The sequence below is a fragment of the Scyliorhinus canicula genome, chromosome 25, assembly GCF_902713615.1.
Source record: "Scyliorhinus canicula chromosome 25, sScyCan1.1, whole genome shotgun sequence".
NCBI classification, from domain to species: Eukaryota; Metazoa; Chordata; class Chondrichthyes; order Carcharhiniformes; family Scyliorhinidae; genus Scyliorhinus; species Scyliorhinus canicula.
The window spans coordinates 8,598,864-8,616,217 of NC_052170.1; the positions used below are offsets into that span (position 1 = coordinate 8,598,864).

Sequence of the window (17,354 nt, forward strand, 5' to 3'; positions counted from 1 at the left end):
CGCTTCACTAGCCCGACCTACCAGCTTTGTTTGAATCAGTAATACCCACATGCCCTGTGGCCATTTCATTTGTTTAGCCACCTTCTCAAATGAAATGAAAAAGGCTTCCACCTCCTTCTCATCAAACCTTGGCAATGCTTGGACATATTTAAATAGATCCCCGCCAAGCCTTCGACTATTACTCTCTTTCTCACTATCTTCATCACTATAAACCAACCATACGTTTCCCTTTAAGTCTGCTCATTTTAACTGACTGTCATGTTTCATGGCCATTTTCTGAAGTTCAAACTCTCTCTCTTTATCTTTTTCCCTGATCTGTATCTCCCTTTCTCTTTCTTTTTGTTCTGCTAGGGTTATTCTTTCTGTCTCTTTCCGAAAGGTAATGCGTGTGATCTTCTCCACCCCAAAAAGCTTCAGAGCCTCTAAAAGAGCCATTGTCCACAACACACTTCCTATTTAAACTAAAAGACCATACCTGAAAAGCACCCACAATATGCTCACCCCTCACTGTCTATAAGTTCACAAAGCCAATCCAATAGATAGACTTTTATCACGGACGAGCCCCCAATTTGTTATGGGCCAGGGTTTAGAGAACCCCAAATTGTATCAAGGAGTTCACCTGACCCACAACTTTTAATAGATTGTGGTATGGGGAGCACACGGCCCACTCTACAGGTATGGTGCAGCAGAAATGGAAAAGTATTTTTTAAAAACAAAACAATGTTTATTCTATGAACTCAAGTTAACCTTTTAAAAACAAACAGTGAACATCTCAGCAACCATTAATTCAAATATAACCTCCAAAGAGTACAACACTAACTAATCCTTTAAGCTTTCCTTTTAACATCCAGAAGACTTTAAACATACTTTTAACAGAAGCACATCAGGTTAAAGTCACTACTCAGAACATTTATAATTCTGAATTCACCAAATGATCAAGATACAGTCTTTTCATGGCAGAGAGAACAGCAGTACAGCTGCTTTGTCTGGCTTCAGCTCCAACACTGAAACCAAAAAGACACAGACACACCCAAGCTTTTCTCAAAGTGAAAGTAAAAAGCAGAGCCAGAGCTCAGCTCCACCCACACTCTGACATCACTGCAGTAACATGAGCAGCCAAACATTTCTTAAAGCGACATTCTCATGAAACTGACACTGGCCAATCACCAGTCTAAGTCAGCTCAACTTTCTGGATCTTGCTGTGTGAATTTAAGGTACAGACTTCTGTGGGTAGCATGGTAGCATAGTGGTTAGCACTGTTGCTTCACAGCTCCAGGATCCCAGGTTCGATTCCCGGCTTGAGTCACTGTCTGTGCGGAGTCTGCACGTTCTCCTGTGTCTGCGTGGGTTTCCTCCGGGTGCTCCGGTTTCCTCCCACAGTCCAAAGATGTGCGGGTTAGGTGGATTGGCCATGCTAAATTGGCCTTAGTGTCCAAAAAGGTTAAGTGGGGGTTACTGGGTTACGGGGGTAGGGTAGATATGCGGGCTTGAGTAGGGTGCTCTTTGTAAGGGCTGGTGCAGACTCGATGGACCTAATGGCCTCCTTCTGCACTGCAAATTCTATAATTACAGGCTGCGTTGCCTTAAAGTCACAGGTCAATTAAACATCCTTGGATCAGGCAAAAATAAAAGAAAGTGACAATAAGGGCATAAACAGGACCCTTGCATGCTATTGTAGCATTCATCCTTAACATGGTAGAGCAAGGGTTGCCAACAGTTCTGGATACATTCCTGGAGATTTCTTCACATGGCCTTCTCCCTCCAAAGTGCCCTCCTCCTACCCTCCCTCCCTCAGTTGCCTGACCTGCCCAACCTCATGAAGCTCCACCTTCCCCTGGCCCATTGTAAAGTGAGCAGACCCTTTATTCAATTGGAAGATAGGTGACTGGCAGTCAAACTGTATTTTCATTCCCCTCTCCGACATTCTGATAATTTACAAACCCAGCATATGACACCATGCCGAGATAGTGAATCAGCAGGGCCTGTTTTTAAAGTACATCAGTGAAAGCTATCTCCTCAACAAGACTCGCTCTGTGCTGCCTGCATGTCTTTTACAATCATGCTCAGATGCTGGTGCCACACTGGAGGATCATTCCTGGATGTTCTGCTCCTAAGCTAACGACTTTATTCTGACGCATGCGACTGCCGACAAATATATTAATTATAAATTTAATCTTAGGAGCTGGTTTAGAACAGTGGGCTAAACAGCTGGCTTGTAATGCAGCAGTGTGGGTTCAATTCCCGTACCAGCCTCCCCGAACAGACGCCGGAATGTGGCGTCTAGGGGCTTTTCACAGTAACTTCATTGAAGCCTACTTGTGACATTAAGCGATTATTATTATTGTCACAAGGAGGCTCACATTAACACTGCAATGAAGTACAAAGAACAAAGAAAAGAAAAGCACAGGAACAGGCCCTTCGGCCCTACAAGCCCGTGCCGACCATGCTGCCCGTCTAAACTAAAATCTTCTGCACTTCCGGGGTCCGTATCCCTCTGTTCCCATCCTATTCATGTATTTGTCAAGATGCCCCTTAAACGTCACTATCGTCCCTGCTTCCACCACCTCCTCCGGCAGCGAGTTCCAGGCACCCACGACCCTCTGTGTAAAAAACTTGCCTTGTACATCTCCTCTAAACCTTGCCCCTCGCACCTTAAACCTATGCCCCCTAGTAATTGACCCCTCTACCCTGGGGAAAAGCCTCTGACTATCCACTCTGTCTATGCCCCTCATAATTTTGTAGACCTCTATCAGGTCGCCCCTCAACCTCCGTCGTTCCAGTGAGAACAAACCGAGTTTATTCAACCGCTCCTCATAGCTAATGCCCTCCATACCAGGCAACATCCTGGTAAACCTCTTCTGCACCCTCGTTAAAGCCTCCACATCCTTCTGGTAGTGTGGCGACCAGAATTGAACACAATACTCCAAGTGTGGCCTAACTAAGGTTCTATACAGCTGCAACATGACTTGCCAATTCTTATACTCAATGCCCCGGCCAATGAAGGCAAGCATGCCGTATGTCTTCTTGACTACCTTCTCCACCTGTGTTGCCCCTTTCAGTGACCTGTGGATCTGGACACCTAGATCTCTCTGACTGTCAATACTCTTGAGGGTTCTGCCATTCACTGAATATTCCCTACTAGCATTAGACCTTCCAAAATGCATTACCTCACATTTGTCCGGATTAAACTCCATCTATCATCTCTCCGCCCAAGTCTCCAAACGATCTAAATCCTGCTGACAGTCTTCATCGCTATCCGCAACTCCACCTACCTTTGTGTCATCTGCATACTTACTAATCAGACCAGTTACATTTTCCTCCAAATCATTTATATATACTACGAACAGCAAAGGTCTCGGCACTGATCCCTGCGGAACATCACTAGTCATAGCCCTCCAATTAGAAAAGCACCCTTCCATTGCTACTCTCTGCCTTCTATGACCTAGCCAGTTCTGTATCCACCTTGCCAGCTCACCACTGATCCCGTGTGTCTTCACCTTTTGTACCAGTCTACCATGAGGGACCTTGTCAAAGGCCTTACTGAAGTCCATATCGACAACATCCACTGCCCTACCTGCATCAATCATCTTTGTGACCTCTTCGAAAAACTCTATCAAGTTAGTGAGACATGACCTCCCCTTCACAAAACCATGCTGCCTCTCACTAATACGTCCATTTGCTTCCAAATGGGAGTAGATCCTGTCGCGAAGAATTCTCTCCAGTAATTTCCCTTCCACTGACGTGAGGCTCACCGGCCTGTAGTTCCCTGATTATCCTTGCTGCCCTTCTTAAACAAAGGAACAACATTGGCTATTCTCCATCACCTGAAGACATCACCTGAAGACAGTGAGGATCCAAAGATTTCTGTCAAGGCCTCAGCAATTTCCTCTCTTGCCTCCTTCAGTATTCTGGGGTAGATCCCATCAGGCCCTGGGGACTTATCTACCTTAATATTTTTCATGATGCCCAACACCTCGTCTTTTTGGATCTCAAAGTGACCCAGGCTATCTACACACCCTTCTCCAGACTCAACATCCACCAATTCCTTCTCTTTGGTGAATACTGATGCAAAGTATTCATTTAGTACCTCGCCCATTTCCTCTGACTCCACACATAGATTCCCTTGCCTATCCTTCAGTGGGCCAACCCTTTCCCTGGCTACCCTCTTTCTTTTTATGTACGTGTAAAAAGCCTTGGGATTTTCCTTAATCCTATTTGCCAATGACTTTTCGTGACCTCTTCTAGCCCTCCTGACTCCTTGCTTAAGTTCCTTCCTATTGTCCTTATATTCCACACAGGCTTCGTCTGTTCCCAACCTTCTAGCCCTGACAAATGCCTCCTTTTCCTTTTTGACGAGTCCTACAATATCTCTCATTATCCAGGGTTCCCAAAATTTGCCGTATTTATCCTTCTTCCGCACAGGAACATGCCGGTCCTGAATTCCTTTCAACTGACATTTGAAAGCCTCCCACATGTCAGATGTTGATTTACCCTCAAACATCCGCCCCCAATCTAGGTTCTTCAGTTCCCGCCTAATATTGTTATAATTAGCCTTCCCCCAATTTAGCACATTCACCCTAGGACCACTCTTATTCTTGTTCACCAGCACTTTAAAACTTACTGAATTGTGGCCCGAATTGCTCCCCTACTGAAACTTCTGCCACCTGGCCGGGTTCATTCCCCAATATCAGGTCCAGTACAACTCCTTCCCTAGTTGGACTGTCTACATATTGTTTTAAGAAGCCCTCCAGGATGCTCCTTACAAACTCTGCCCCATCCAGACCCCTAGCACTAAGTGAGTCCCAGTCAATATTGGGGAAGTTGAAGTCTCCCATCACAACAACCCTGTTGTTTTTACTCGTTTCCAAAATCTGTCTACCTATCTTCTCCTCTATCTCCCGCTGGCTGTTGGGAGGCCTGTAGTAAACCCCCAACATTGTGACTGCACCCTTCTTATTCCTGATCTCTACCCATATAGCCTCGCTGCCCTCTGAGGTGTCCTCCCGTAGTACAGCTGTGTCATTCTCCCTAACCAGTAGCGCAATTCTGCCACCCCTTTTACATCCCCCTCTATCCCGCCTGAAACATCAAAATCCTGGAGCCTTTAGCTGCCAATCCTGTCCTTCCCTCAACCAGGTCTCTGTAATGGCAACTACATCATAGTTCCAAGTACTAATCCAAGCTCTAAGTTCATCTGCCTTATCCTAATACCTCTTGCGTTAAAACATATGCACTTCAGGCCACCAGACCCTCTGTTTTCAGCAACATCTCCCTGTCTGCTCTTCCTCAGACCCATACTGGCCCTATTCCCTAGTTCTCCCTCAATGCTTCACCTTCTGACCTACTGCTCTGGTACTCACCCCTTAATATCAAAGGGCTCGTCCAGTAACTGTGAAAAGCCCCTAGTCGCCACATTCCGGCGCCTGTTCGGGTACACTGAGGGAGAATTCAGAATGTCCAATTCACCCAACAAGCACGTCTTTTGGGACTTGTGGGAGGCAAACGGAGTATCCGGAGGAAACCCACGCAGACACGGGGAGAACGTGCAGACTCCGCACAGACAATGACCCAAGTCGGAAATCGAACCTGGGGACCCTGGCGCTGTGAAGCAACAGCGCTAACCATTGCGCTACCATGCTGCCCACCCTATGTCACAGCAGTGGTGTCTTCAGTCACGCCCTTCCAGTGGGAACCAAAATTGGGCTTCACATGCATCACCATTGGACATTAGAGGAACTCAGTCATCCCCCTGCAGCGCCCCCCCCCCCCGCCGGCCCGAAATTGCTGCCACCTTCTGGTGGGCCTTGTGTTTTTTTTTAATTCATTCATGGGATCTGAGTGTAACTCACAAGGCCAGCATGTGTGGCCTATCTCTCGGTTATTACAACAGCAGTTGTGGGTTGGTGCCATTTCAGGAGAAGTTTCCAACTTCAGATGCAAGTCAAACAGTCCTTTACCTAGGAAGACTGGAGTGTAGGACACTGCCGGCGAGATTTGAAAATACTCATATACCGACAAAAGCACGTCCGATATTTTGGGCATAGGGGTGGCTCCGAGTCTGGAGGTGGCGATATTCGGAGTGTCGGAAGATACGGGGGCTCAGGTGGGGGAAAGAGAGGCCGGTGTCTTGGCCTTTGCCTCCCTGACAGCCCCGGAGACGGGTTTGGTTGAGTTGGTGGGACTCGGAGACGCCAAAGGAGAGGGTGTTGGTGAGCGTCCTGGAGGAACCTTTGCACCTGTGGAAAAAAATGAAGTTCGCCATACGTGGGGAGCGGAGGAGAGATTCAACCCGAGGTGGAAGCCATTTATCGACTTCTTTCAAGCGAATTGGGAGATGGGGGGGGGGGGGGGGGTTGGGGGGAGGAGGAGGAGATGGGGAGGATGGGCTATTAGTTTTGTTACCTATTGCCAAGATTTGGCTTTGTATTTTTGTACTTACGAAAAATGCCTTCAATAAAAATATTTCTAAAAATAAATACCTACAAATGCACACTTACTGATACACGTAAACATTTATGACATATACATAGCGCACATACATACATATGTGTTCCTGAAGCACATACACTTACACACAACCCTCATAACTATATATAACCGTGAAACATTATGTAGACTTGAGCATAAATTCTGAACTGACATTTCAGTGCAACACGGAGGGAGTGTGCCGTCTTTTTGGGGGGGCTAAGACAGCCCGCCCTCTGCTCGGGTGGACGTCTAAGATTGCATGGCACTCCCGGGGGATTCTCCGGGTCGATCCATCAATCAACATCACCAATAAACAGATTCCCTGGTCTTCACCACATTTCTGTTTGTGGGATCCTGCTGTGCACAGACTGGCTGCCACACGTCCTACATCACAACAGTAACTACACTTCATTGACAGTGAAGTGCTTTGTGAATGTCCTGAGGTTGCGAAAGACCGTACATAAATGCAGGACATTCTTTCTAGGCCAGGATTGTTCTGAAGGCCCAAATATTCTTAAATAGATCAGAAATATTTGGAGATATGGGCCATTTGACTCATCATTTTATAAATGACAGTGTCCACTTACTGTGAATCCTCAATTACAAAATCCATTGTCTAAGGCCCTGCTGACACTGTGACAAAGAGGAGGTTTCCTCCCAGCCTGTGTTCAGAACAACTGCAAAATCATGCTGTAAAATTAACCTCGACACCCTTGGATTAGAGGGGCAGGTTGAAGAGATTTCCACCAAATTCATACACCCTGGTCCCTATCCAGTGATACCCTCTCAAAAGGCTACTTCTGCGAGAATGAGGTGCTGGCAGAATCAAGCTGAGTGGCGATGCCCCACCAGGTCGACCAGCCTACCCGCAGAAAGCATTAGATGAAGTGGAGAGCTGCCAGTGCATCTGGCAGTGCAGCCTAATGCGAGTCAACGCCCAAGAGGAGACAGCCAGACACCTATTTGCACAGAGGGAAAGCTTCCCAGTGCCTCCAGCTTTTGGTTATGATGCACGGAAGCACAGTGGTTAGCACAGTTGCTTCACAGCTCCAGGGTCCCAGGTTCAATTCCCGGCTTGGGTCACTGTGTGGAGTCTGCACATTCTCCCCGTGTCTGCGTGGGTTTCCTCCGGGTGCTCCGGTTTCCTCCCACAGTCCAAAGATGTGCAGGTTAGGTGGATTGGCCATGATAAATTGCCCTTATTGTCCAAAAAGGTTAGGTGGGGTTACTGGGATAGGGTGAACGCATGGGCTTAAGTAGGGTGCTCTTTTCAAGAGCTGGTGCAGACTCGATGGGCTGAATGGCCTTCTTCTGCACTGCAAATTCTATGATTTTATGATTTGCAGCAACAGAGTCCCAGGCAATGCTTGCTGTTGACCATGGAGCAGAACCTTTCAAAAGGCCGATGCTGCCACGGCACCGCACTGCCACGACACTTTGCCATCGCTTTGCACGAGACAGAGGGACGCCCATTGAGGCACAGATTTCATAGAATTTACAGTGCAGAAGGTGGCCATTCGGCCCATCGAGTCTGCACCGGCTCTTGGAAAGAGCACCCTAACAAGGTCAACACATCCACCCTATCCCCATAACCCAGTAACCCCACCCAACCCAACACTAAGGCAATTTTGGACACTAAGGGCAATTTTGGACACTAAGGGCAATTTAGCATGGCGAATTCACCTAACCTGCACATCTTTGGATTGTGGGAGGAAACCGGAGCACCCGGAGGAAACCCCACGCACACACGGGGAGGATGTGCAGACTCCGCACAGTGACCCAAGCCGGAATCGAACCTGGGACCCAGGAGCTGTGAAGCAATTATGCTATCCACAATGCTACCGTGCTGCCCCGATATTATGGATTCTCTGATTCCCATCTGATCTTACCCGCGATTTAATCAACAAACATACAAATAAAATAAAAATTCAAAGATTGGCACCGCGACATAGAACCCTTCTCCCTAACCCAGCCAACAAGGGGTTAATGCATCAGAACCCATTCAGAATACCTCACATCCTCCCCACCCTCCCTCACCTTAAAGGAATTGTCTGGAGGGTTGAAGGGGGTTTGACTCAGTAGATAGGGAGGAGCAGTTTCCACTTGCAGGCCAGTTTACCAATTTAAGGTCATTGGTAAAAGGTTGAGGTCGGGGAGGGGTGAGATTTGGTTTTAAATGCAGCGAGTGGTCTGGAATGCACTGTCTGGAAGGCTGCGGGAAGCAGGTCCAATCATTTTTTTAAAAGGTCGAATGAAATGTTAACTCCATTTCTCTCCCCACAGTTGCTGCCAGACCTGCCGGGTATAATCTGTTTGTATTTACGTTCAAATGGGAATTAACTATATCCTTCAAATGGGGGGGTGGCGGAAGGGGGACATTTGCAGAGTTATGGGCCAAGAGCAGGAGCACTCGGGCTAATTAAGCAGCTCCTTTGGATGGGCTAGTACAGGCTCGATGGGCAGAACGGCCGACCTCTGTGCTGTCTGAGTCCACATCAACCTTCCCATGTGTCGAGAGGATTCTTGCATCACACAACACTGCAACAATCTCTGGGCTGATGGTGAGAGCTTAGCCCATTCATTAATTCTCTCCCCCACCCCTCCCCCCCCCCCCCAACAAAAAAAAGACTTAATTTAGTATTTAGAAGCTTCCCCTTCTTTCTACTGAGCTACTCACCTGAACCCTCCTTCGCCTGACAATATCAGAATCATCCATCGCGACCCCTAGGCTGGCATCTCAGGGCTCCTGTACTCTTAATCCGTGGATTGGGAATGGGTGGGTGATGGGTCCAGTAGTGCCCCCCCCCCCCCCCCAACACAAGACCAAGTGGGAAACTTTTGAGGTCGCCCCCAGCAAAAAAAAAAGCACAGGCAAGGAGGGGTCATGAAACAACAACAAGAAGAAAAATAGATGCTCGGCAAATCTGGAGTCAAAAGAAAGGGCTGGGAGGCAGGATCATGTTCCTCAGTGGGTGAGTGGCAAGGCAGGGTCCACACAGACACACACACAGCAGCAGCAGGTCAGGATGCCAACGCCACAGCCTCCCAGTCTCACTTGGCATCTGAACATGGTCCCGGCAGAGCTGGACTGCTTGGGAGCATCAAGCACTCGGCTGATGTGGGCTGGTGAGGCAGTCGTTGTAGGCAAAATACTGCCGATGCTCCATTGCAATTGCAAAGCCTTACACACACACACACACACACACAACTGTATCTTACTGCAATGATCCGTTCGGAGCAACCTGCATTCACAGCCCCCCCCCCCCCCCCCAATTCTCCAGCCAAAGCGTGACTCAGGGATTTATACTGGGGAAGAAGAGGGCTCAGCTCTCCATCCACATCCACACACACACTAGCGGAGAGGCACAGGCAAACAAGCAACCTATCAGCTAGCATGTCTAGGGGAACCAATCGGAGATAAGATAAACCCACCTTGACATCTGCTCAGGTCTTCGTGCATTGGTCACCCTCATGTGTGTGCTTCCTCCCCCCCCCCCCCCCCTCTCCCTCCTGCTTTTTAAAGTCAATTCCATTCCACCGTGAAGATTAACCATTTCAGCCTGATAGGAGAGGTAGACAACCCGCACGGCGAATGGATGCACACACACACACACACACACACAGGGAAGGGAGAGGGGAATAGCGCAGAAGGAGGCCATTCAGCCCCTCACGCCTGTGCTGCCCCCTCCCCTAAATAGCCCCAGCAGCAGCTCTTCCTCGTCCCCCACAACCCTGCAAATTGCCCCTCCGACTGATTGCCCAGTGTGATTTATTTTTTTAAGTGTTGGAAAGACTAGAAGAGGGAAGGGGGGCGATTGAAAAGATTATTCTTCAGCCAGAGGGTAGTCAAGGTCTAAAACTCAGATTTTTAAAAAAACACTTAAAATACCTTAACCTATTAGACTCTGAACCAAGAATTGGAAAGTGGGATCAGGCTGCATATCCTTTTTTTTTTGCAGCTGGCATCCATCTGATGGGCCAAATGGCCTCTTGAAGCACCTAAACGTTTTTACGTTACTGTTGAACGTGCTTCTACCATCTTTTCAGGAACAGGGTTCCCAATAATAACACGGCTCATTGCATTAATAAAAATATGCATGCACATCAGTGCAGACAGAGAGACGCCAAGGCTCCCCTTGGGGCTTAATTGATCCGGGTTGTGAAGCAAAGATACTCAGAGAAACTAAGGTGTAAACTTCACTCATGTGGAGCCCTGCAATTAGCATCAGGGCTCCTTTGTTAGGGAGGGTCGTGAGTCGTCTAAAATCTATTGATTGTCTGCAAACCAGAGATAAGGCTGCCCACCATCACCTGAATTCGGGACTCAATGACATGCCCACTGCTGACTGATCCTTGGGAATCCACCAGAATATTCCATGATCTGGTCATCATCCATCTGTTGGATCTTAATGTGTGCATACTGGCTACCGTCTTGACCATCATTACGGTGGTGACTACACTTCAAACGTACCTTATTGGCGGTAAAGGTGTTTGGATCGCCCTGAGACTGGGAAAAGGTGCTATATCGATCTGAGTTTGTTCTTATAGTCGTGGGGGCGAGTACTTGCAGATTGCTGAATGGAGGTAAGCTGGCTCGCTTTGCAAAGGTAGGGGCAGCACGGAGGCGCAGCGGTTAGCACTGCTGTCTCACGGCGCCGAGGTCCCAGGTTCAATCCCGGCCCTGGGTCAACGTCTGCACGGAGTTTGCACATTCTCCCCGTGTTTGCGTGGGTTTCGCCCCCCACAACCCAAAAGATGTGCAGGGTAGGTGGATCGGCCATGCTAAAATTGCCCCTTACTTGGATAAAATGAATTGGGTACTCTAAAAAATTTTTTTTTAAAGCTTTACAAAGCTCATTGATAAAGAGTAAGATGGTTAGTCTAAAACCCACATGGTTGTTTAAAGCTCTACTCCACAGAGAATGGACTGATCGGACGAACGATTAGGGAATCAGCTCCTTTTGCAATAAATATTGGAAGAGACAAGGATTGAAAGCATAAGAGCACAGTACGGGGCACTCATGTATGGGGAAACGGGAGAGCATAACAAACAGTTCTTATCACTCGTTCCTGACAACTGCCATGACAACTCCTCAATCCCTTCAGGAACAAAGCTGTAGGGAATCCATTAGGAAGCTCCAGGTTGGGAACTTGGAAACACTTCCTTTAGTCCAGCCCCGAAAGATTGGCCTTCCAGTTGGATGACCTTGGAATCTTTCCCTTAGCAGCTCAAGCCAAACCCACACAGGCCGCTTCCTAAACGCGCACCGATCTCTGTTCACCCATCGCCCCTGAGCCCGCCGACCTAATTGGCTCCAAGTTGGCATCACGCTGATTTTAAAATTCTTCGTCCCCGTTTTCAAATATCTTCATGCCCCTCGCTTCTCCCAATCTCTCTGTAACTTCCTCCAGCCTTACAACCACACGAGATATCTGGGGTCTTGCAGGTCCCCAAGCTTCAGAGCCCCTCAGCTGCTCCATCCCAAGATCAGGAATTCCCTCCCTACATCTCTCCACCTCTCTCTCCTCCTTCAAGGCATTGAAACCCTCCTCGTTGATCAAGCGTTTGCTCACCTGCGTGAATATCTTTGTTTGATAATGGCTCTTATGAAGTCTTCCTTTACTACGTTAAAGGTGGTATATGAGTGAAAGTTGTTGTTGAGGGGGTGGCTCCTATGTAGGTGATGCCTGTTGTCACCGTTCTCGCTAAAATATCACCCCATCTGTTAGATCCAGTAGCAACAGACTCCTAATGTCGCAAAGTAACAAATCATAGGATTTGCGAGAGAACATTGGGATTGACTTTAACATTTCTTTTTTTTAAATTGCTTGTTTGTACATTTTTAGTTAAACGGCAAACACCGATGACTTAACTGAGAGAACTAGCTGGGAGGAGTTAGCAAGAACAGCAATGCGAAGGACTTAAATTAGCATCAGTGGGAGTACCGTCATTAACCCAGGATGTTTCAGAGACTGACATTGTAGATGTTGTATCATCTCTCCAGTACTCTGGGCCCAGTCATTTCAATGGTTGCCGTGATGATTAATTGAAGCTTCCCAGAAATAAAGCAATATTAAATCCTAATAAATAAAAATCAACATCCTTTTACAGAAATACTAAAACAAATAAGTAGTGTGAACATTCCAATTATTTATATTAATATTTTGTACATCTGACAATATAATAAAAGAAATTCCAAGGGCCAATTTAGTGTGACCAATCCACTTATCTTGCATTCTTTGGATTGTGGGGGTGAGACACGGGGAGAATGTGCAAACTCCACACAGACTGTGACCCGGGTTGGGGTCGGACCTGGGTCCTTGGCGCCGTGAGACAGCAGTGCTAACCACTGCACCACCGTGCCACCCTATCTGACAATATAATATAGTCAAACAGTCAGTGAATGCCAGACATCACGGTCTGGATGTTATGCTACAGATGCACGCTCCAGCCCGCGCACTTTGTGGGAGACACAAAGCAATTTTTAAAAAGGGAGGGAAAATTTGATTTATTTCTGGGATTCTGGAATAGAAACTGAAAGGGCTTTATACTTTGCAAAGTTTCTATACCATAAGCAGCCATTGATCTCTAGGTGACCCACGATTGTTTTACTTATACCAGAAGACCAAAAGACAGGAGCACAAGTAGGCCATTCGGCCCATCGAGTCCACTCCGCCATTCAATGAGAGCATAACTGATCTGATATAATCCTCAACACTTTCCCGCTTTATCCCCGTAGCCCTCGATTCCCTCACTGATTAAAAACCCGTCTCTCTCAGCCTTGAACATACTTAACGACCCGGCCTCTACAGCTCTCTGCGGTAAAGAATTCCACAGATTCACTACCCTCTGAGGGAAGAAATTCCTCATCATCTCTGTCTGAAATGGGCAGCTCCCTTACTCTGAGATTCTGCCCTCTGGTCCTGTCTGTGAGAATCGGGGTCAGAGCGGGATCAGCCTCAGCCACAGTGGGTCACCCTGGTCAATTAGCTTGCCGACCCTTACAGCCTGGACCTGGATGGCAGCTCAGTGTGAATTGGCACAGAGGGCACGGAACCCCCGAACTGCATCCTTTTTTTAGCCAGCATGTCATAAACCCATCAAGAGGGGTCGCAATTCTAGATTTAAATTAAGAATTGAAGCTGGCCGTGGGTGACGTAATAATGGGGGAACCATTTTTGGAAATAGTGACCATAATATAGTTAGATTTAGCATAATTGTGGAACAGTACAAAGATAGACGATGAATAAAAGTTCTAAGTTTGGGGAAGACAAATTTTACCAAACTGAGAAATGATCTGGTGAAAGTGGATTGGATACAGCTACTTAGAAGAAAATCACTGACAAATCAGTGCTGCCAAATCAGTAGGAGGCATTCAGAGGTAGGACTTTACAATCGGCATCTCCCCACAACGAAAAAGGGTGGTACTGCCAACTCTAGAGCCCCCTGGTTATCTAGAAGCACCCAGACCAAAATAAAGCAGTCACAAAAGACTTAACACTGTAGAAAGGAGCAGGATAGAAAGTGTAGGGATGAAGTGGAAATGGAAATTAGGAAAGCAAAGAGAAGATATGAAATTATAGCGGCAGGTAAAATCAAGGAAAATCCTCATCAGTACACAAGGGCAAGGGTGTGAAAGGGTAGGCCCTATTGGATAACTTATACATGGGTGCAGAAGATGTGGGAAAGGTTCTCAATGAGCACCTTGTCTCTGGAGGGGATGATGTTGATGTTCTAGTTAAAGAGGACAAGTGTGAAATATCAGATACAATAAGCATAGTGAGGGAGGAAGTACTGGAGGAACTGGCCTCCTTGAAGATGAATAAATTACCTTCGGCTCACAGAATTGTTTTGGGGCAGAAGCAGGCCATTTGGCCCATCGTGTCTGCACTAGCTCTCCAAACGAGCATCATGGCTCCCTGCCATTTCCCGTCCTTTTCTTTGCATCCTTGCACATTGATTATATTCAAATAATCATTCAATGCCTCGGTTGAAGCTGCCTCCACCACACTTCCAGGCAGTGCCGTCCAGATCCAGGGTCAGATAGATCGTACCCCAGGCTCTTAAAGGAAGCCAGGGAAGAAACAGCGCATGCTCCAAGGATCACGTTCCAATCCTGACTCGGTGCCAGAGGATTGGGGGGGGGTCTGGGAATATAGTGCCATTATTGGGAGGGAAAACAAAGCTAAGGAATGCTCACTAAAGTTGCAGGATGTTACGAGAAGTCGAAGAAGTGAGAAACCTTACAGTACATGTCCACAGCTCCCTGAAAGTGGCAGGACAGGTGGATAAGGCAGGAAAGAAAGCACATGGATTGCTTTCCTTTATTGGGTGAGGTCTAGAATAAAAAAAAACACAGATGTAACAAATGGAACTGGATAAAACGCTGGGTACACCACAGCTGGGGTTTTGTGTACGATTCAGGTCACCACATTTCAAAAAGGACATAATTGCTCCGTAGCGAGTGCAGAGGAGATTTGCTTTTTTTAAAAATAGATTTAGACTACCCAATTTTTTTTTTTTCCCAATTAAGGGGCACTTTAGCATGGTCAAATGACCTACCCTGCACATTGTTTTGGGTTGTGGGGGTGAGACGCGCGCAGACACGGGGAGAACGTGCAAACTCCACACGGACGGTGTCCCGAGGCCGGGATCGGACCCAGGACCTCGACGCCCGTGAGGCAGCAGTGCTAACCACTACGCCACCTTGCCGCCCCACTACAGATTGGATTGGATTTGTTTATTGTCACGTGTACCGAGGTACAGTGAAAAGCATTTTTCTGCCTGCAGCTCAAAACAGATCATTTAATACATGAAAAGAAAATACATACAAGAAAGTTGCCAGGGCTCGAAAGTTGCAGCTATGAGGAGAGGTCGGAAAATCTGCGATTGTTTTCCTTGGAACGGAGGAGGCTGGGAGATTGACTGATTGAGGTATACAAGGGGGCCGAGATAGAGTAGACAGAAAAGACCTGTTTCCCTGAGTGGAGAGGCCAGCTATCAGGAGGAAGAGGTTTACATTGACGGGTAAAGGGGACATGCCGGCCTTGGATGACTGTCTGTGTGGAATTTTCTCCTTTGTCCCCGTGTCTGCGAGGGTTCCCCCCCCCTCCCCCCACAGTCCAAAGGTGCGTAGGTTAGGTGGATTGGCCAAGTTAAATTGCCCCTTAGTGTCTAAAGATGCACAGCTTAGGAGGATAGGAAAGGAGAATGGGCCTAGATAGAGTGCAGACTCAATGGCCAGAACGGCCTCCATCAGTACTGTCGGAATTCTATGATTCTAATCCATGGGTCTAATTCGACTTTAAAACATAGCCATCTGTGAAAGGCTGCAGTATGGGTGATTCACATCAGACTCTGGGCCCAGCTCATTCCCATGACTCATAGCTAACGGAGAATGGAAATCAATACATCTACATCATTTCCCAGAAAATGGCTCCATGCCAAAGGAAGAGGGCCAACGCTAATGAAGAATTTCATTATTGTTCCATTCAAGCTAAGTCTTACTATTGCTCACACGCTGAGATGGGCCTATGCGTGCATTTTTACATTGGGTAGACAGTCTAGATGGAAAAGATTAATTTCACAATTGCATTTTGCGCATCAATGCCAGGATCTTTTTTTTTTATTTCATGGGCTGTGAGTGTCGCTGCCGAGAACAGCTTTTATTGCCCATCCCTAATTGCCCCCTGAGAAGGTGGTGGTGAGCTGTCTTCTTGAACTGCTGCAGTCCATGAGGTGTAGGTACACCCACAGTGCTGTTAGGGAGGGAGTTCCAGGATGTTGCCCCAGCGACAGTGAAGGAACGGCCGATATATTTCCAAGTCAGGATGTTGAGTGACTTGGAGGGGAACCTCCAGGTGGTGGGGTTCCCAGGTATCTACTGCCCTTGTCCTTCTAGATGGTAGTGGTTGTGGGCTTGGAAGGTGCTTTCAAAGGAGCCTTGCCGATATGCTGCAGTGTATCTTGTAGATGGTGCACACGGCTGGTAGAGGGAGTGAATGTTTGTGGAAGGGGTGCCAATCAAGCAGGGCTGCTTTGTCCTGGATGGTGTTGAGCTTCTTGAGTGTTGTTGGAGCTGCACTCACCCAGGCAAGTGGAGAGTATTCCATCACACTCCTGACTTGTGCCATGTAGATGGTGGACAGGCTTTGTAAAATGAGGAGATGAGTTACTCATCACAATCCCGAGCCCCTAGCCTGCTTTGGTAGCCTGTAATAAGTTACTTGTCTGCTATGGTACTGGACCACACCCCAATTTATATTAGGGAACCAGACAAGACCCCAACAATATTTCAATTTTTAAAACTGTGAGGGAAGGATACTTCACCCCAGGAGTGATTCCACTGACATTTAAATTAAAACAAACTTTATTATTACCACAGGAGCACTACATTAACATTACAAAAATAGATTTTCAATAAACAGTTAAACAATTTTTAATACAAAAGAAAACACTTTAGTGACTAATTTATGCTTCTCTATCTCCAATTGAGCAAAGCCCATTACAGGCCAAAAGCCACTGGTAAATAAAGTTAGCAAACAAAGAGATACTTGCTGTACTATTGTGTAGAGATTTCCTTTGGAAAAGTAGAGAGAGAGACCCTTTTAGGCACAACCAGCAAATCCTTTTGTTCTTCAGACTAAAACATTCTACAGCCAAAACTGCTTGGTGTAGACCTGTTTTTTCCCATTAATTACGTCATCTCTATCCCACTTAGATCCCATGTCTTGCTTACCTAAGTCTAAACATAATGTCTCAACTTATCTACTCTCCAGGGAATCTACAGCAATCATAACAAAAGTTCCATTCAGCATTTCTTTCTAAGCCAGTAAATGGTTAAAATAAATGATCACCCCACTTTTATGACATCTTAATTGCACAT

At 47.0% G+C, this 17,354-nt stretch overlaps 1 protein-coding gene across 1 annotated transcript in view; it reads right to left on the reverse strand.

Moving 5' to 3' along the window:
- Nucleotides 1-9,764, reverse strand: part of LOC119957102 (microtubule-associated serine/threonine-protein kinase 1-like) — a 170,688-nt gene extending 160,924 nt beyond the window's left edge. The window contains exon 1 of the mRNA XM_038784796.1: nt 9,146-9,764. Within this exon, the coding sequence (XP_038640724.1) occupies nt 9,146-9,184 (39 nt within the window). The 5' untranslated portion in view covers nt 9,185-9,764. The remainder of the gene's footprint in view (nt 1-9,145) is intronic.
- Between the last annotated feature and the right edge of the window lie 7,590 nt (nt 9,765-17,354).